We start from the raw sequence: 20,096 nt of genomic DNA, 5'->3' as shown, positions 1-20,096 counted from the left end.
TGGTACAGCTGGCTCCAACTCTCTACTGAATTGGCACTCCTCTCCTTAAACTTTACAGCTGCACATTGCACAGATTTTCTGAGGAATGAGCAAAGAGAGGCCATGACAATTTTCAGTAAAATTAGTAATCACTTTTGTTGTGGTGAATTGATGATGCAAAAATTCTCTGAGTCCCTCCCTGTTTTCTTAATTCCTTTTGCATGCATCATCCCATTTGAGCCTTACAGATTTTCTGTGAGATGATAGGTGGGGTAGATATCATTATCCTTCCTTTATAGATGGAAAGACAAGCTATGAAGGGGTAAATGACTGGCCCCAGCTCATTCAGTTACACGGCACAACAGGATTTCAAAACTAGGGCTTTTATTGAAAAGTAAACAGGAGGCTAGAAGAAATTTAAGTAATACTGAGATCAAATTTTTAAAAAATATAACAAATGTCCTTTATAACACTCCAGAGTCTGATATCAAGTATATTTGTATTTTGTGAAGGGATCCTTATACCAAGGATGTTTTGATCTTTTAAACTAAACTATTTCTGACTTAGCTTAAAAACAAAATACAACCCAGTGTGATCTAATAAATAAATAAGGTGTAAGCACCAGAATGGAAATGTCGGTTTTCAAAAATTCACTGACAGATTCCACCTAGAAATGGAGGAGATTGAAACAATCTCTACCAAAGGAACATGGGACAGAAAAAGGAGATTAAATCAGAAGAGGAAGAAAGCTAATGACATAATGGCCAGCCACAAATGCCACAAATGCAAAACAAAGTACATAATATTTGTTACAATTATTCAGTGTACTTGCTCTAATGTCTGCAAACTCTAAAAACATGAGGTTCCTGGCTTATTTCAACATTTCCCTCGTTTATTTGCTCACATTTACCTTATCCTTGAATCAGGTACTGCTTAAACCAAGTTCTGCCAGCATAAAGAATAGAGATTTAACAGGACGCCCATAGAGCATTTCATGCCTATAAAGCACAAATTGTGATATTTTAGGTTGCATATGATGAGATCATTGAAAGCATTATGAGAAGCAGCAAAACACCAGGGATGCTGGTAACAATTTAGCATTTCCCAGTTCATGTGGGAATGTTAATTCCAATTACAAAGAGAGGTACCAAAGTGGAATTCATTATGATTAAGAACTTGCTGTACTAAGTGTGAATTGTTTATAACAGGCATGTCTGGTGTAAAATGCAAATACTGAAGCAGAAAGAGATGGGACATTTAAAGCTTAGCTGGGTTCTCTTGAACCTCTTACCTTACAAAGTTAAACAAGAATAGTACTATTTCCCAAAGTCGAGCTATTATTGTAAAGAGTCATCTAATAGCTATGATAGCTGCAGAAATAATTTTTTAAAGTAAGTTCTGACAACCCACAGAAGCTGTTTGGGTTGACTTAATATAAAATTAGCATATGCAATGAACCATCAAATTCAAAATTATTAATACATAAAAACATAGTAGGTATTTATTTGATTCCAATTTACATTTATTATCACAGATTTAAATTGTGTGTGTTGGAGGTGGAGGTGAGGGAATAGAACACATGGAAAATAGAGGCATGACAAAGAATTATGGACTGTAGGAAACTAAGTCACAAAGAGGTATCCTTATGTAAAAGGAAATATATGTGATAAACAATGGTAGAGGTGGGAATGAATGTTGTATATGCTGTGCCCTTTCTTCAGCACGATGGACTCCTCTTAAATGACACTACTCAATGCATTTATCTCAACTAATTCAAGTTCTCCATCCTCCCTGGAAAACATAACCAATTGATGCTTAGGGAATGCTGAATACTGGAGCCAAGCTTAATTTTTGTACTCCATACATTTCTGCCCCCACCATTTAAGCTATAGGTTTACCAGCAGTTCCTTAGGTTTTCCTCACCCCCAAAACATGTTTATTCCATTTGAACTTGTTATTGTAATTACTTAATTTAAATAATTAAATGATGAAATAGGATTAAAAAAAGTAATAGTTGTTCTATAAAATCTAAGTGGAAAGATACCATATAAACAATCACTGTCAAATTAGGTGGATGCAAGACAATTTTAACAGATTGGCACAAGGTCAAGAGGCATAAATCACACAAATTCAGAAACTGACACTCATTTATATTTGTAAGTCCTTTTAATTTTTTGTTCCAATTTAAAAACAGGGGAAATAGTAATACTACATATATTAATAATAATTGATGCTGCTGATTAAACACTTAATATGTCCCGAGAATTAGTCTAAGCACTTCACATATATGGAACTCACTTAATCTTTCTAGTAACTTGGGTTAATACTATTATCATCCCCATTTTACAGATGATGGAAACTGGGGCACAAAGAATGAGGTCAACCAAGGTTATATTCTTCATAGTGGTGGAGGTCAGCCAGCCAGTCTTACTCTTAACTGCTGTGATGTACTGATGCAATGTGGGTACAGTCTGTACACAAATGAAGACATGAACTCTAGTCAGTAGGCTCACAAAAGTTTTCACCAAAGAAGTAGGACATAAATGTTCAGTTTAAGATTTAAAGCTTCACATTTCCAAGTGTGATTTTTAAAAAATAAACCCTCGCTTTAACTTTGTAGTTTAATTAAATACTAGTCCAATTCCATCAGCTAAAAGGCTTTGCCTTCAAGAAATGGGCAGGTGAAAGACGATGGTCTTAAAAAACAGAATGGGAGTTGGGATCTCTCTACAATGGAAAGGAATTATTGTAGATACTTGAGCAGGAGCACAACATGATTTAATTAATGTTTTGGAGTAATAATCTGGTAGTGAGGCTTGGATTATTTCAATGGGAATGGGAATGATAAAACAGAGTAACAGAATGGTCAATAAATGTTAACCATAAAGCATAACAATTCTAACTCTGAAAAACAGACACTGGGTTCATCTACAGTCTACCCGTGTTTTCAGATGAATATGACTGAAGAATGAGATCTTTTTTCTATCAAATTAAAAAATTAACAGACATATGTAAACCAATGAAAATAACACACTTCTGCCCAATTGAAAGTGTTTTCAATAGCAGTTAATTGAAAACAATGTGAGTCTTTTTCCATTTCAAGATGATCTGCTAGACTTGCAGACAAAATGAGTGGCAAGAAAGTTAATGGAGAACTCTTGTAAAATCAGGTATTAATTTAAAACGGAATATGCAACCCAAATTTGAAGAGGTAAGAGATGAGGTGGATTCTTTTCTTACAGCAGAGATTCAGTTATGAAATAGGTTTATGGTATGGGGAGAAGCATTCTATTAGATATCTAATAGACTCTATTAGATAACTGTTACTGTCCCTTTACATATGTTAAACATATACAAATTATATATTTTGTAAGGTATTCATACATATAATAATTCCTAGTATAACTTTTAAGCAGACATAAAAGGATAATCTTACTGGCATGAGTTATTTTGCGGACTTTTGAAATATACATACTATATTAAGTTTGGGTCTTTTTCCCCCCCATTAAACTATTGGTGTTTTGGAAACCCAATCCACGCAATACATCTGATTTTAGTAACTGACTCTTCTAAGGTGGAAAAACTGGCAAGTAGGCAAAGTGGTGCTGTTGAAGTAAATCCTCAGTGCCTGCTATGAGCACCCACGGCAAGGGCCTCCCTCTAGTTGACTAGCGCCAAGGGAAAAGAAAAAGGGAACCATCTCTTCTGGATCCAGAAAAAGGTTGTGTGAACAATTGGGTTGCTCAGCGCCCCTCATAAAAATTCTATGGGCTGAGCGTTCTCCGTTGGCAAAGGTTTTGGTTCCCTTTTCTTTTCTTAGGCAGAGAGCAGCTCTTCCTTTGCCAAGATGGCGGCCCTAGACTCGTCTGGAGGCGGCCCGAGTAGATCGTCTCCTAACAAGTAGGTAACTAAAATGCTTAGTTCTTTCCTTTCACATCCGGCAGCACATGGGGGTAGCGTCTACCCTTCAGAATCGAGGAAGGGCTACTTCGGCTCCCTGCGATGGAGAACCTTTGCCAAGATGGTGGACGCGAGGCCGGGCTGGCGTCATCGTCCTTTACCAAGATGGCGGCGGGCGGTTTCCGGCATGCGCTTCCCCCAATCCTCTTCAAGATGTCAGAGCAGAGGCGGCCGCTGCTAGCGTCTGAGAGCTGCCTGAGGAGTGAGTGGCTGCAGCTGAGCGCCTGGGCAGGGACTAGGTGGAGCTGCGGCAGCCTCCGCCCCCGTCATGAGCTGGCAAGCGCTGTCACCTGTGGGGGAGCAAAAGTTACCGCCCCAAACCCTAAAGCAACACAGCACAACCTTTCCCCGAGTCACAAAAATCATACTAAGTGTCGCACAAGGTAGGAGTCTCGGTCCCGGCAAAGCCCAAGCCCTCCGGACGCGGCAAGCTGGGTTAGGGGGCTGGGGCGGGCGTCTCCCGCGCGGACTCCCCTAGCCCCACGCCCCTCTCCTTGGGGACAGGCCACGTGTTTCCCTCGGACTGAGGGGGAGGCGCGTAACGGGAACAGCTGGAGGGAGTTAAATGCTGACATTTTAAAGCTGCGTGTGTTTTGTTTTGTTTGGAGGGGCAGGGGTCTCGTGTACACGAAAGGGTGGGCGACGCATTGAGTGGAGTGCAGCAAATGTCAAGATTCGGGTGAGGGGCCCCCACGGGAAACTTGGACGCGGGTCCTGGAGGGAGTGGGAGGAGAGGTCAGGAGTTTGCGGGGGAGGGAGGGCGTACTTTGCAAGCAACTTACTGTTTCGCCTGCAACTTGCTTTTAGGCTTGCCACCCCCTGCTTTCCTTAAAAATAATAATAAAAAAGTGTAAAGAAATTCAGCTCGCCGGAGGTTTTGCATTTGGCGTGCAACTTCCTTCAAGTGTGAGCGCGCTAGGAGGGAAGGTGGGGGTTGAACTTGGCAGGCGGCGCCTCCTTCTGCCGCCGCCGCCGCCGCCGCCGCCTCGCAGACTCGGGGAAAAGGGTGGGGGACGGTCGGAGCGCGGGGGAGGGTGGGTTCTGCTTTGCAACTTCTCTCCCGGTGGGAGAGCGCGGCTGCGGCTGCAGACGGGGCCGCCCAGACGATGCGGCGGTGGGGGACCTGCCGGCACGCGACTCCCCCAGGGCCAAGAGTACGTATGCGCGGACCCCCTCCTCTGCCCTCCCTTCCATAAGCCTCCCCAGAGGGCGTGTCTGGCGGTCCGGCACAGAGAGCGGCCGACACGCTGCGGCACCGTTTCCGTGCAACCCTAGTAGCCCCGCGCTAAGTGACACACTTTGTGCAACTCGGCTCCGGGGCGGCGGCGCGGACCACCCCCGCGGCGCTGCTCCGGGCCGCGCCCCAGCCCCTCCACCCCCCCATCCCGGACAGCCCGCTGTCACCCGCAGGGGCGCTGACGGCGGCTGCCGCCGAGGGACCGGGCCAGCTCCGGAGTGGGTCGAGAGTCGCGGAGCTGGGCGGGGGCGGGAAGGAGGCAGCGAGAAGACAAACTAGAGAAACTCGGCTTCTCTCCCAAGCCCGCCCCAGAGAGACCAGGTCGGCCCCCGCCGCCGCCGCCTCTCCTCCTTGCCCGCGGGTGGGTGGGCTAGAAGTCCCGCGCGCTCGGGGGGCAAGGCGGGCTGCCACGTCCCGGGCCATGCCTGGGGCCGGGGGCGTGCAGGCGCCGTCGGGGCCGGGGTGGCTGGGCCCCAGCGGAGGGCGTGGGGGCGGGGGCTGCGGCCGCCCCTGCAGTTGCCGAGCGTCGCCAACAGGTTGCACCGTTCCCCGCCGCCGCGCGGCCCCTCGGGCGGGGAGCGGCCGGGGGTGGAGGGGGAGCGCGTGTGTGTGCGAGTGTGTGCGCGCCGTGGCGCCGCCTCCGCCCGCCCCCCGATCGGTCCCGCTCGCTCGCCGCGGCCGGGCGGCCCTTTCGCGTGTCCGCGCTCCCTCCCCTCCTCCTCCTCCTCTTCCTCCTCCTCCTCCTCCATTTTGCGAGCTCGAGTCTGTGACTGGAGCCCGAGTCACCGCCCGCCCGTCGGGGACGGATTCTAGTGGGTGGAAGGAGACGCCGCACCCGGAGCGGCTGAAGCGGCAGGGCGTCGGGACGGAGGACGCGCGCCGGAGAGCCCGGGCTCGCGGGGATCCGCGCGGGCGGGGGGCTGGCTTGTCAGCCGGGAAATGGGAGACTTTCTCAAATAGGGGCTCTCCCCTCCCCCCTATGGCGAAGGGGGCGGCTGTTTACTTCCTTTTTTTAGAAGAAAAAAAAAATCTCCCCCTCCTGCTCCTCCTGCTTTCACACGTTAAGTTGTTTATCTCGGCTGCGGTGGGAGCTGCGGACGGTGGTGGGTGATCCGCGCCCCTGCCAGAGGTAAGAGGTGAGGAGGGCCGGGGGCCGGGGCCCGCGCGCGCGCGCGCGCTGGCTCCCCCGAGGTGCGGGCTGGGGACGCGGGGCCGACTCGGGGGCTGCCGCGGGAGCCTGCAAACTTTTATTAGCCTCGGGGAATGGGGGTGGGGGCTGGCGAGGGCCGGGTGATGGTGACGAAAGGGCAGCGCGCGGGTGACAGCGCTGGCCTCTTCCTCTCCCTCGGCCGCCGTCCCCGGGTCGGGCTGAGGGGGAGGAACCTGAGCTCTCTGCGAGTGGAGCCTCTTCGAGCTGCCCCGGCTTTCGGTCCTCTGGTTCCCTGGTGCGGAATTCTGGCTCCTGCCCCCTCCCCCACCCAGTCCCCTGTCAGTGCCCTCCCAGGGGGCCGCCTGAACACCCGTTTTATGGTGAACGCCGAGCCGCGTTTGAATTCTACTCGGCCGAATATTTCCACTCCACCCTAGTGCGCCCGAGCGCGATCAGGGTTTCTGTCGAGGCTCCAGCGCGTCTCCTTTCTGGAGGGCGCGGAGGGTGTGTGTGCCTGTGTGTGTGTTGTGTGAGAGTGAGTGAGTGAACACACGCAGGGGGCTGACAGCCTGCAACTTGGAGACTTCGGCCAGGGCTGGCGTTATCTGGTAGAAGTGGGCGTGTCGGAGAAAGAACTCAACAGGTCTGGACACATTTCTCTTTTTACCCTTGCACTTTTTTCTCCCCGGGTAGAGGGTTTGTTCTTCAGCGCTTGGCATCATTGCGCGCCTGACGCTTCTAAGTGGCCCCTTGTAGAAAAAGACCTTCCGTAGCCGGAATAGTTGTGTGGTGCGATTTTTGTCCAGCGCTACTTTGACGTTTGGGGCTGCAGGCTGGGTAATTGCAGCCTTGTAATACCACTTAAGACCCTTTGACACGGTTCATTAAGGCCCATTAATGTGACAGTTATTTGCAATTTAAACTGGGGGCTAAAGTCGTTGGAGGGATCGTTTCGTTTTATGAAATATTGTTTTGGTTTCGAGTTTGAGGGCAGCTGTCAAAGCCGCGTGGAAATTCATTAGGCTCCATTTGATACCTTGTGTTTAGAGATCGTTATCAGATAAACAGGGCGGAGGGGCGGGGAGATGAGCAGTTTACCCTCAAGATGTGTAGAAGCAGGTCCCTAGCCCTCTCTCTACCTTAATCCCACTCCACTTCCCCTGTGGGCTAGTGAAGTTTATGCCTCGGAAGGTCTCCATAGAGCAAAAGTTTCCTTTCATTGGGTGGGATTTGACTATGATGTCCCAAATGTGCTTATCGGAGTCTTCCCCTGCCTCTTACAATATCCTGATTATAAGCAATATACTACCAACCTAATACTCGGGAGAACAGCCTCCGAATGGGGATTGGTGAAGGTTTAGAATACATAGAAAATTATTCTGAGCATTTTATTGGCTGTTCTTTTGCCTGGGTTTATATGAACGAGATTTTACATTTGTGGGGTTTTCTGTTTTTAGTACTTCGTTATTTAGAAAGGAAAAAATCTTAATTTAGAGGTATAATAGTGTCTCATACGGAGGGTCTTAAGCGATTTAAGAAATGTAGCTTCGTTTAGATTTTATTATGTTGTAAGGTTCTAGAGAGCTAGCTGTATTTCTTGTATTTAAATAGCTAAAATTGTAGTGAGAAGGTACTGCACATTCTATTTTGCTTGTTAAACTCCAAATTTTAGTTGGCCTATATACGACGTATTTCATTTGGTATCTCCAAAATTTGAAGGCAGAAACAGACACATTCAGTAAGAAATTGGGGTTAAAAGTAAGAGCCTTTCTTAGTGTATTGGAAGATGATCATTGTTTTTTTTTGTTTTTTGTTTGTTTGTTTTTTAATGTGCATGGTTTACCAATAGATTGTACCAAAGATTTGGTTATGTGACTAGCAGGTAGGAGGGCAGTTCGTGAAAAGTTTGAGAGAATTCTATCATAGTATTTATCAAATTTTATGTGTATGGGTTCTCAGAAAAGCAAACAGCCTTGACTGATTGAAAGGAAGTAAGAATTTTAATGATCATACTCTTTTTAAATGAAATACTTTGACATCAATTTGAACCTTTAGAATAATCAGATGTAATGAATTATAATGTCTGTGATTAACAAAGTTACAGTTCTGTGAGTGGCAGGATGAATAGCCAAGCTTAGTTTGATACAATTTTGCCCTCAGCTGTACAATTGAACTGCATTGTTCTTTTTAAATGAGGCACACTGAATGGGAGCAGGGGACATGGCTTTTTTATTCTGTAAGACAGAAACTACTTTTCTGATAACAAGGAATTAGATTCAGAGTTAACTAAAAGGTTCATTTAACAGGCTCTTACTAATCAGATCACTGAGATAATGTGACTTTATAGCTTATTATGTCTCCCCCCTTCTTTTTTTTTTCTCCCCCCCCACCTGGTAGCTGATGATAATCTCTGATGGACTCCAAGGAATCACTAAGTCCCCCCAGTAAAGAAGAAATCTCTAGCAGTGTGCTTGGTCGGGAGAGGGGAAATGTGATGGACTTCTATAAAACCCTAAGGGGAGGAGCTACTGTGAAGGTTTCTGCATCTTCACCCTCACTGGCTGCTGCTTCTCAGTCAGACTCCAAGCGGCAAAGACTTTTGGTTGATTTTCCAAAAGGTTCAGGAAGCCATGCACAGCAGCCAGACCTGTCCAAAGCAGTTTCGCTCTCGATGGGATTGTATATGGGAGAGACAGAAACAAAAGTGATGGGAAATGACCTGGGATTCCCACAGCAGGGCCAAATCAACCTTTCCTGTGGGGAAACAGACTTTCGGCTTCTGGAAGAAAGCATCGCAAACCTCAATAGGTCGACCAGTGTTCCAGAGAACCCCAAGAGCTCAGCGACCACTGCTGTTTCTGCTGCCCCCACAGAGAGGGAGTTTTCAAAAACTCTCTCTGATGTGTCTTCAGAACAGCAAAATGTGAAGGGCCAGACTGGCACCAACGGGGGCAATGTGAAGTTGTGTACCACAGACCAAAGCACCTTTGATATTTGGAGGAAAAAACTCCAGGATTTGGAGTTTTCTTCTGGGTCCCCAGAGAAAGAGGCGAGGGAGAGTCCTTGGAGACCAGACCTCTTGATAGATGAAAACTGTTTGCTTTCTCCTTTGGCAGGAGAGGATGATCCATTCCTTTTGGAAGGAAACTCGAATGAGGACTGTAAGCCTCTCGTTTTACCGGACACTAAACCTAAAATTAAGGATAATGGAGATCTGATCTTACCAAGCCCCAACAGTGTGCCACTGCCCCAAGTGAAAACAGAAAAAGAAGATTTCATTGAACTCTGCACCCCTGGGGTAATTAAGCAGGAGAAACTGGGCCCAGTTTACTGTCAGGCAAGCTTTTCTGGGGCAAATATAATTGGTAATAAGATGTCTGCCATTTCTGTTCATGGTGTGAGTACCTCTGGGGGACAGATGTACCACTATGACATGAATACAGCATCCCTTTCTCAACAACAGGATCAGAAGCCTATTTTTAATGTCATTCCACCAATTCCTGTTGGTTCAGAAAGTTGGAATAGGTGCCAAGGATCTGGAGACGACAACTTGGCTTCCTTGGGGACTTTGAACTTCCCGGGTCGATCGGTTTTTTCTAATGGCTATTCAAGGTAAGAAGAAGGCTTTTCTGTTTCTTAAGAATGGATGTGAAATGGTTTGATAGACTTAAATATTCAGTGATTTCTATGTGTTTTCCAGTGACGTCTGTGCTTTTTCATGTGACTAAGTTTAAGTAGTCCTTTGAAAGTAGGCATGGTTGAAAGACAGCCGAAGTGATTTATCTGTACATAAGCATTTCAAGTTTTCTCTGAAATAAGGGCATTCCGTATCCCATTGGCCTGTAGTTGCACATTTTATTTAAAAATTCAAAATAATGTTGCTCATTAACAAGTATCCTTATTTAATTTTTACTCAATTCAAGAGAGTTTGATATCTAATACTTCATTGTGTGTGTTCCTTGATGTGTTTCTAAAATATATTCTTAGGTTAAAGTGAAAAGTACCCTTCATACTTTATAGAAGCAAAAGTGTGTGCGGTATTCATATATTTGTGAAATGTTAGCTTGAGGAGGTCAAAGGGTTAAAAATGGAGGCTCTAACAATGAGCCTTTTCTTCACACTGAACCATCTGTGGCAGAATTTGAGTTTTGAGATGGCTGAAGCAATGCAGCGAGCAGTGGGCCTGACCATGGCCTTAGACGTGGGACTTGCCCACTAGGTTCCTGACCTAGAGTACACGGCTGGGTCTGCTGTTCAGGAAAGGAATTGGCGGCAACATGGTGCAAAACAAAATCTAACTTTGAAAAGTTCCTACAGGTTCTCAAATAGATACGTGAGGGCCGACATTGTGAAGCTCTGATTCTCAGCTGTCATTTGGTTGCTCTTTTTTTTTCTCAGTCATTAATAAGTCTACTGACGTTTCCGTTTGACCTCAAAAAGATCTGTTAAAATGGAATTACCAGGAAAAGTTGCTAAATTTAGATGTATCTGTTGATAGGGGTTAAGTTCTCTACCTGTACCCCTGTCCCCAACTCAGATAAATTCTGAGTTGTATATCCCATTTTAGGTGTGAAGGAAATACAAAAATGTGATTGTAGAGACACAGATTAATGAGTTGTTGTTTTTGGTTTTTTTTAAAGGCATAGTAGTAGACAGTGATTTACCTGTACATGAGCTTTTCAAGGTTTTTTTTTTCTTCATTGTTAGTGGCATTCGTTCCCAATAACTAGTCCATGAAGATTTTATTTTAAACTCTTTAAGATATTTTTTCTTTTAAAGATATATTGTAACACTGATGTGTCTCTTTTTTATCCTCTTTAAGGAAGAAGGTTTTCTTGTGTGGGGAAAAAATTCAGACTTAGATTTAAGCTATGTTCCAGTCCTTTAAAAGGCTTACTTGTTTCTTATCAAAAGAAAAGACCTTAGATTCTTGTGCGTCTTCATGTAAACTATCTAGTAATCTGTTACTTAATAATCCTTTATTTAGAACTCTACTTCAACTTTTTATTGTTGTCCTTCTGAACGGAGGGCTTAATTGGTTTTCAGTAAGGAGATTTGAGGTGTTTCTTATTGTGTAAGTTGTTGTGTTTGAATGTTAAAAGACATGCTGTGTTTTAAATTTTCAATCTCAGAATTTTGGCAGTGGAATTAATGATTCGGTGTGCTTGGTTGTCCTAAAGAGTAAGTGCCGTTAATTCGGCTGAGCTATCTGTTGGAAACTATTATGCTAATTTATAGAACATGTAATTGTACAAAGAGACATAATACATCTTAGGAAACCGTTTGGGGATTATTAATGCATTTTGTTCTAATAATCACTGTGGTACTGTTTACATTTTTCTTACTGTAAAAAAAAAAAAAAAAAAAGCCTAGAACAAGACTTAACCATTTTTTCATTCATGGTGAACTTTGATTAAGCCTTGTAAAATCTGGGATCTGGAGCGTAAGTCTTCGATGAACATAGATAACCTTAAATTATTAAAAATTTTATTGTTTTACATAGGAATTTAAGGCATATAAAGTGTCTTCACTTTTAATTTGAGCCTCATAACAACCTTATGGTGATAGGCAAAGCAGTGCTGATGTGGCTCTTTGGAGATTATTTAATATCCAATGAAATGATTTTAATGCTGATATGTGATTTGTAATTATAATCAGTAGTTTGTGTCCTAATGAAAAGGTGTAATATCTTATGCAGGATAATTTGCTAATGTTTGAAATTTTCATACCTTACAGCATTAACTTAACATGGGGAACTGTGATTACCCAGAACAAAGCTGCTTCCAAGTAAATTGAAACAATGTTTCTTTTCTAACCAGCATTGAATCAATCTATTGTCTCCACACAACAGCCCTGATAAAACTAAAATTGGTTGCTTTCTCTTCTCTATATGTTACTCGGTTCTCGTCAAACAATAGCTATGAGCAGTGACCCAAGTGATCCACATGGTGAGACCACAGCTATAGTCAATACTGACTCTCTGACTTGAGAATACTCTGTGCCACTGATAACTTCACTTGCAGTCCTTTTTTGATTAAAAAAACATAAATCGTAATTTGACTTTTTAAGCTGTCACCTAAAATTGCTTTTTCTCAAAATGCTATTAAAAAAAAAAAATCGAGACACTCTACACTCTGTTTTGCCAGGGAAGGCAATTCCTACTGATTTGTCAACATAGGTTAACGTCCAGTTCACATTTATCTGTAAAATTATGACTGTCAAGGATGAGTATAGTCAAATATTTTCTTTTTAAGGATTAAGTTCGTTGATACTAAAACAAGAGAAAGCATTATGATATACATTCTTAAAACAGACTGGTCATACTAACAGAATATGCTTTTTAAATTCTGAAGTGCAACAAATTTAGCATAAACTTGTAACCTTGATGAAAACACATTCTGCACTTAAGCTTTCATGGTGACGCTGCTGAAAAGAGGCAGAGGAGTAAGTGGTTTTAGGTAGAATTAGAGCTTTCATTGGGATTCTGTTGAAACTTGAGTGTTAAAAGGTTGACCATTTTGTGAAGGGTAAGATTGTTGAAGAGAAGGAATGATGCAAGATGAATTTGTAAACTCGATCTTAGGGAGAGTTGAGGGCTTTGATTTATAAAGCTCCGAAAATTTATGTAGATTTTAAACATCTGTCAGTATTAATTGCATCGTGTCCAATTTTATTAACGCAATGAAATTAAAGACCTGTACAAACACAGGATGAGCGAGACAGATTCTGTCCCTTTTTTTTTTTTTTTTTACTATTAACACTGTGCTAAATGTTTTCTCCAAAAAGAGGCATAAGGAAGAGATTTTGGTTATGATTTACCCCCCTTTTTAAAGGATAGTTGGTTTACTTCCGTTTGTTTTTCCTCTTATTCCAAAGGTTCTGGCACTGAGTGTTTCATTGTCTTTTTTGGGTTTAATGTTAAAGATTTGCTTGAGGTTATTTACATACTTACTTTGAGCTCTGTGATAAATATCTTTTTCATTTTTAACACTTGTACTTTATTAGGGCGGTCTTAATGAAAGAGGGGAAAACATACTGTGTATTCAGGTGTGTCAATTTAGTGTGGAATGACTGGGATATAGAACTACAGGATTAGCATGTGGTCCTATTTTATTGAAGTTAAAATGTTTCTTTGGTCATTCCATCATATTTGTATAATAACATAACGTGTACTGTGATGATGTTCCGGTTTTGTCGCTTGGTGTTACAGATACTTTAGTTGGACCCACTTTAAATATATCATCGGATGTTTATAAATTTTATGAAAGACTTACTCTGTAACATACCTTGCATAAATGTAGGTTAAGTGCAAATTGTATTAATAATGAAATTCATATGTGGGTGGAGATCACCGTAGGGGCCTTTTGAGATTTTAGCGAAGGAGAGATTGGATCAAAAGGGTTTATTTTAGTATGAGTACCTAATGTGAAAGAGCATCTGTATTAATTGGTTGGTTATGTAAGTCGTAATCCACTCTGGCCTGCAGGTGATTGAAATAGCCTAGTTGTTAGGAAATCTTAATTTACATTAGGTTTAAAATAAGTCTGGGGCATATTTCTTAAAACATATTTTTTCTTTAAAAGATCACACCCAGGTTTAATTAGCAGTGAGTTCTCTTTATGTACTACCTCTTACGTGAGCAAATGAAACAGGCATTCTAGTAATTGTATACGGTAGTATTTACAGGTATTTGCCGTATTAACAGGCACCTGCCTCCATATACAAATTAGTGAATTTGTGTTGCACAAGAGAAATATTGTTGAATTAAGCTGTAGCTGAAAAAAAAAATCAATTCCTGATTATTGACCCTTAGGAAGGTTTAAAAGCTCATGCTCTTCTTTCTGTAGTTTCAGAGAGCTAACTGTTCTCATTTTCTTCTGGCTTATTCTGCTTACGTTTTCTATTTTTCAAGTAAATAAAAATATTCCTATGGAGAATTTCCATTTAAAGAAAGAAAAGATCCATTGAGTGTTCTTTTCCTTTGAATTGATCATTCCTCTGCCGAACTGGATTAGAATGTGACTGGTAATGGAGATTTTTATCTTCATTTTGTTCATTAATGTATGTATTTTAGAAAATAAGCAATTTTATAGCACTTCAAAGTTAGTTGTAGACAGTGATTTCAACCCCCAAAGACCTGATTTTGACAGGCTGCCGTCTTTATCTTACCACCATCACATATGTCCCTTAAATGCAGGATTTCCCATGGAGTTTGGGGGCAGGGGGGTGGAAGTGTGGAATGGTGGAGGATAAGTTTAGAAATACCAAGAATGCTTCCAAAAACCAGCGATTTGGATCAACTGTCAAGAACTTCGGAGGACTAAGAAATTTGGGTCTGTGTTGATGTATGAGGGACCAGGGTTACAACTTACCTTCTTTCATATGAGGCGGAACCCTAAAGCTCACTGGTGGCCGTGTAGCCCTAACTGTGTATAGGGTTACATTCTTGTCTTTTGCTATGCTTCATTACCAAGAAAGCATGGAATGGATGTTTTAATTCCTTTTACATTAGTCCAGCTCAGATCAAGTTCATATTTGTCCCTTTTTACTTAATCTGCTCTTTAATCAATGAAAATCTAGTTACTGCAATGAAGTTGAGATAATGATGATCTTCTGTTGATAGAATCACTTTATGTTTACTATTGCACTTTTACATACACTGTCATCTGACTATGGAATGCAGCCTTTTTCTTTAATAATATATTTCCAGAGGCTGTGTATTTTTATGCTGGAATATTGAGGAAATTAAATTCTTATTCAGTGATACATAAATAGAATAAATTAGGGGGTTTTGCAATTGCTAGACAGTCACTTAAACGATTTGTGTTACAGTATAGTCCTTAAAGGCAATTATTTTGAATGGAAGTGTGTGATCCCCTAATTTTATTTCTGGGCCAATTTAAATATTAATCAGTTATCTTGGTAGAGCTGTATACTTTTTCAGAGTCACTCAAATATTAATTTTGAGTGCTTTAAAATACTTTCTGAGCCAGTGTCAAGATACCGTAAGATTGGTAGTCTCTAATAACACAACAAATTTAGTAAAAGTACCTCCTATTTTAGAATTTTTAAAATTCATGCTGTGTAAGGCACTAAATACATACATACATACGTGTGTGTGTGTGTGTGTGTGTGTGTGTATATATATGGAGAGAAAGGTTTAATGATACGATTAGTTGCAGATGTTCAGCACATGGTCTTACATGAATTATTTTTGTAACCTTTTGAGCGTTCAACTTGAGTATCTGTATGACATAGTGTGCTGCAGTAAATGTTAACTTTTACTCCTTTTTCTAATGAAAAGAGCCTTCCTTCTAGTTGTTTTCATAATTATCCATAATATTTAACAGTGGCTATTATGAAAGTGTGTTTGATAGCCAATTTTTAAAGCTATTTTGAGATGACATCCAATTTAGTTCCTGACTTCTTATTTCACGCTGTTGGGCCAGTGCAGTGACTTGTGACCTTATGATTATCACATGTTGAACATTTAAAGCTCTACCAGTTTGTTACAGATAGACTTTGTTATTGTTGTTTTAATGTTGTTTTGTTTTGTAATTATTGAGGATAAAGACTTCTTTAATTTTAAAATGATTTAAATTACAGTTTTGTTACTTTTTTAAAAAACCCTCAAATTTCTCCCGATTTGATTTAATTAAATAGGAAAGAACTAGACGCAAAATCAGACGACTTGAGTTCTAAGGCTGAGCAGAGCCAGTCTTTGACCTCGAGTGATTAGATACTGTGGAGTCAAAGTACTTTGTTGACAACTATCGATGAATTATTTTCTTAACACGTGTCTCTTTTTCTAAAATTCTACAATCCGCTTAACCTATCACTAGTGAAGGAGGCAGTGGGGGTAGGGAATGGCACACTTAGGTTGGTTATTTGACTTTTTTTGTTCATTATCAAGTACGAGACAAAAAACGAACTGGGATTTGGTATTTTTATAAGAATTAGTCTAATTGTGGTGGTACATAGAAAATGATAGGTAAACACCGTTGTTGGTAGAGCTGGAGAGGTGGGGCTCTTGGGTTCTCCAGGCTTGTTTGATGGGTTAGGTACAGTGATTTTAGATTGGAGCTTAAAGGCTCTAGAGCTCATCTCCCACATTCTCATTTTTCCAGATGAGGAAATGAGACCCATAGAAAATGTCTACAGAAGCATTGCAGAATTAGTTTGTGGTGTTGCTGAGTTGGACTGTCTCAATTCTCTGTTGTCTAAACTTCCCTAGCAGGCTTCTCTTAACGTCTGGTCTCGAGTTCTAGAGACGTGACACATAATACAGATTACCAGGTGTTTTATAAAAGTTGCCAAGAAATCCACTAGTTTGGATTTTAAAAATGTACAGTATCCATATTGTTCCCTGTATCTATTTATTTTTTTAACCCTTTTCTCCCCCACTAATGTTGAGTGTGCATGAAGTGGCAGCCTCATGCTAAGGGCTTTCTTTGTATGCATTCATCTCATTTAAACTTGTTGGCAACCTGTGAGGGTTCGTAATTGTAGTTTCTGCATCAGGTTATTGATTCTGCCGTTATCTGTGTGGTACAGGAGACAGCCGTTATTAACTTAACCTTACAAGTGGGAAAACAAGACATTTCGAGAGAAAAGAGTAGTCAGAAAAACTTAATCCTGATCTGGAGGGGAATATTTAATGTTGTGTTAGAAATTTCCCATGGGTCTTGACAAGGGTGTGTTTGTCATCGGTGAATCCTGAAACAGTATATGTAGGAGAAGCGGGGCGAAGCCTCTGCTGCCCTGTATGTTTGTAGAGTCACTTACAGCGTTCTGTGACAGTTTCAGCTTCTGGAGGGCCAGCATTTTTGCCTGACAGGATTTGTGCATGGATGTTTACTTTGAAAATTAAAAAGTACTATAAAAATTCCAGGTGGAATTTGTAGAGCTCTGCCAAGTCTCCCGAGCTCAAACCAGCATGCCCCTCGTTGGCGGCATACACGCGGACATCTGGGCCTGGGCCAGGTATGTCCTGTTCCCCAGCCGCTAAGACTTTTCCAGGGGCTGCTGTGTGTGATCCTTGAAGGGTCATGGATTCCAATTCCATAAGGACTATATCTAAAGCTTTCAAGCGCCAAGATAATTGTATTTATGTTAATTTTTTATTTTTTTTATTTTTTTTATTTTTGGTTTTTTGTTAGCTTTTCTGTGCATTCTGTTGTTGTGTATTAGGGATGTCATCTAAATTTAATAGCATACTGATAACGTCAGCTACGTTGTTAGGTCTTTACTAGTAAATGCTTGAAGGTCTCCTTGATGTTTTATTGTCCGGTATTCTTAAAAAGCGGTTTATGCAGAGATTCATTAAAGCTTCATTAAGAAACTTGAATTTGTCTGAAAATGAGAACAAAGTTATTAGCTTTAAATTTTTTTCATGTTGACTGTATTTGGCAAAGCTGTGTGAAAGGAGTGACTATAGTGAATACCAAAACTTGTCCTAGGTGCATACATTCGGGAGGATTATGTAACTTACTTGACTACATTTAATAATTTTTTTTCTTTATTGACTAAGTGATTAAAAAAAAAAAGCAAACAAATTCGAGGGATGAAACCAAAGGTATAAATCTTTTTTTACATCACAGAGAAGCAAGAACAGAAACCAGCTAAGTGGCAGTTTAAAATGGTAAACATGCCAGTGTCAAATAGAACTTAAGTTCGTAGGCAGCTCTTTTAAAAGGAAATATTAAAAAATTTAATTAGAACTTTATGTGAAATATGTCATCTGGAATCCAGCTGAGTTTATAAAGGACAAAGTTTGACTATAAGATAGATTGATTTTTGTTGTTGTTTTTAAACAGAAACCCAGAATGGATGTTGTGTTTCTAAGCCTCCACCTTGGAGGGGTATACATATCCCTCTTTTGAAATTGCCTTCAGACCAACCTTGTCAGCCATGAAAGAAACTGGACTCGTGACACTATAATAACACCTGAATGTTCTTGCTTAATCAGAAAATGTATTTATTCCTTAGCTTGATGGTTTACCTTTTACCTTTTTTATGTGATTCCAAGTGATTTCAGTATTTCCAGAATTAGGAATTTAATCCTCTCACACATTATAACATGTGTTTTCATCGAGGTTATTTAAAAGAACCCATGTAGATGTTTCTATAGATGTTTAAAACTGTGTTAAGTTTCCCTGGAATAAATGCCTAGCTTCCCAGGGTGACTGGTCTGAAATGGATGGTGCTCAGTGGTTAAGGTGTGATTTGTTTTCTTGAAGCTATCCAGGATCTTTATGTTAACAGCTTATATATTGTTTTTTTCCTCACATAGTATAGAAAAAATAGATAGTATTCATCCCTAAGCCTAATTTTTTCATGTTTATGTGCAAATAAGGTGCCTGTCTTTCCCTTGGACTTGAAGGAAATATGATAAGTAATAAAAAGTAAAGGTAAATTCCTATATGTAATTCCTCATCTCCCAAAGAGTTTAATTTCCCATTTCAATCCTCAGTGTATCAAGGAATTAACTACCTGACAATCTGTGTGGCAGGAACTCTAAGTACACTCAAATTATTTACACCTATAAAATAGTTTAACAAGAGAGTTAAAGCTATAATATAAATTCACATGGTAATTCACACATTTTCTTTTATTCCTTATAACCTAAAAAGAAATGTCGTGCTCATAGTGAAAGTATTTTTTAAAAATTAAACGAAGTTTGGTTGTCACTATTTTCTAAATTTAGTCATGTTTATTATTTACAAAATGCTAAGATTGAAAGAGATCCTAGCCTTGGAATTCATAAAGATCTATGCAGTGGCATGCATAATGGGGTATACCTTTTGTAACCATTCTGTTCCATTCTGTTTTCCTATTAGGTAGAAAATGTTTATCATCACTGAGCACTTAGAGTGGTCTGGTGTTGGTGCAGTCTATGGGTACTAAATTTTAAATATAATATAAAAAGAACTATTCTTAAAGGGAAAGTAAGAAAAAATAGGTGAAACAATCTCTAATTCAGTGTATTAGGAACGAGTGATCCTTTAATTCATAATGTCATTTAACAGAATTGTACAGTGCTTTGGGGCTACCATGGACATATTTGAAAGAGAAAACAGTAAACGAAGCCGGAGGGAAAAGCTAGAACTCGGAAATCCATGGAAAAGGAAAATGAAAGTTCTAAATTCCAATTCCAGCATCTGGTTAAATGTGGTATTTCTGTGCCTAAGTGTTTCTGTATGAGCACTGGGAAGTACATAAGCAGGCTAGCTACAGCGTGTTAATAGGAGGAAGAGCTGCAAAGTCGTGTTCTGGGAAAGGAATCCTTGAGCCCGGTGGAGTGGGAGGTTAACTTCCACGGTCTCTAAGATCCTTCCAGCTCCGCGGGCCCCAGCAGATGTTTATGGAGCTAGGCACTGGGCCTACAGAGACGAAGAAGATAAAAATCCCTGACCTCACGCAGCAGTCTGGTGATGTTCAGTCTGTCACCGGATCTTTGTATCTCTCCCACTCTCCCTCCACCCCTGTGCAATTGGCTTTTTGAAATGTGCACCTGAAGGAGGTTAAACTTTTCCCCAGGAAGGCATGACTGAGACTTCAAAGAGGAAAGTGTGTGGATGAATGGGGAAACAGGAGTTGAGTCTGCTATTTGGGGGGAAAAAAAAAAAGGTGGGGGGGGGAAGGATGGGTGATAATAAGGAGTCTGAGACAGAAGAAGGAAAAGATGGAAGGATGAGCTCCTCAGATGAAGACTGTGTAGTTAGGAATGAGCCAGCAGGAGATTTCAATCACTTATGGAGGAAACTGATA

General features: G+C 41.3%; 1 protein-coding gene across 12 annotated transcripts in view; it reads left to right on the top strand.

Moving 5' to 3' along the window:
• Positions 1 to 4,185: 4,185 nt before the first annotated feature.
• Positions 4,186 to 20,096, top strand: part of NR3C1 (nuclear receptor subfamily 3 group C member 1) — a 121,776-nt gene continuing 105,865 nt past the window's right edge. For 2 of the 12 annotated variants that reach the window (XM_048221196.2, XM_026499012.4), the window contains exons 1-2: positions 4,341 to 4,618; positions 8,724 to 9,938. In XM_048221196.2, coding sequence (XP_048077153.1) covers positions 8,740 to 9,938 — 1,199 coding nt within the window. In that variant the 5' untranslated portion in view covers positions 4,341 to 4,618; positions 8,724 to 8,739. The other 10 variants (XM_048221194.2, XM_026499008.4, XM_026499013.4 and 7 more) reach the window with 7 other exon arrangements.

This window comes from Ursus arctos, unplaced genomic scaffold (assembly GCF_023065955.2).
Source record: "Ursus arctos isolate Adak ecotype North America unplaced genomic scaffold, UrsArc2.0 scaffold_5, whole genome shotgun sequence".
Lineage (NCBI taxonomy): Eukaryota > Metazoa > Chordata > Mammalia > Carnivora > Ursidae > Ursus > Ursus arctos.
Note: the sequence above shows the minus strand (reverse complement) of the source record. Positions and strands in the feature narration are given on the sequence as shown.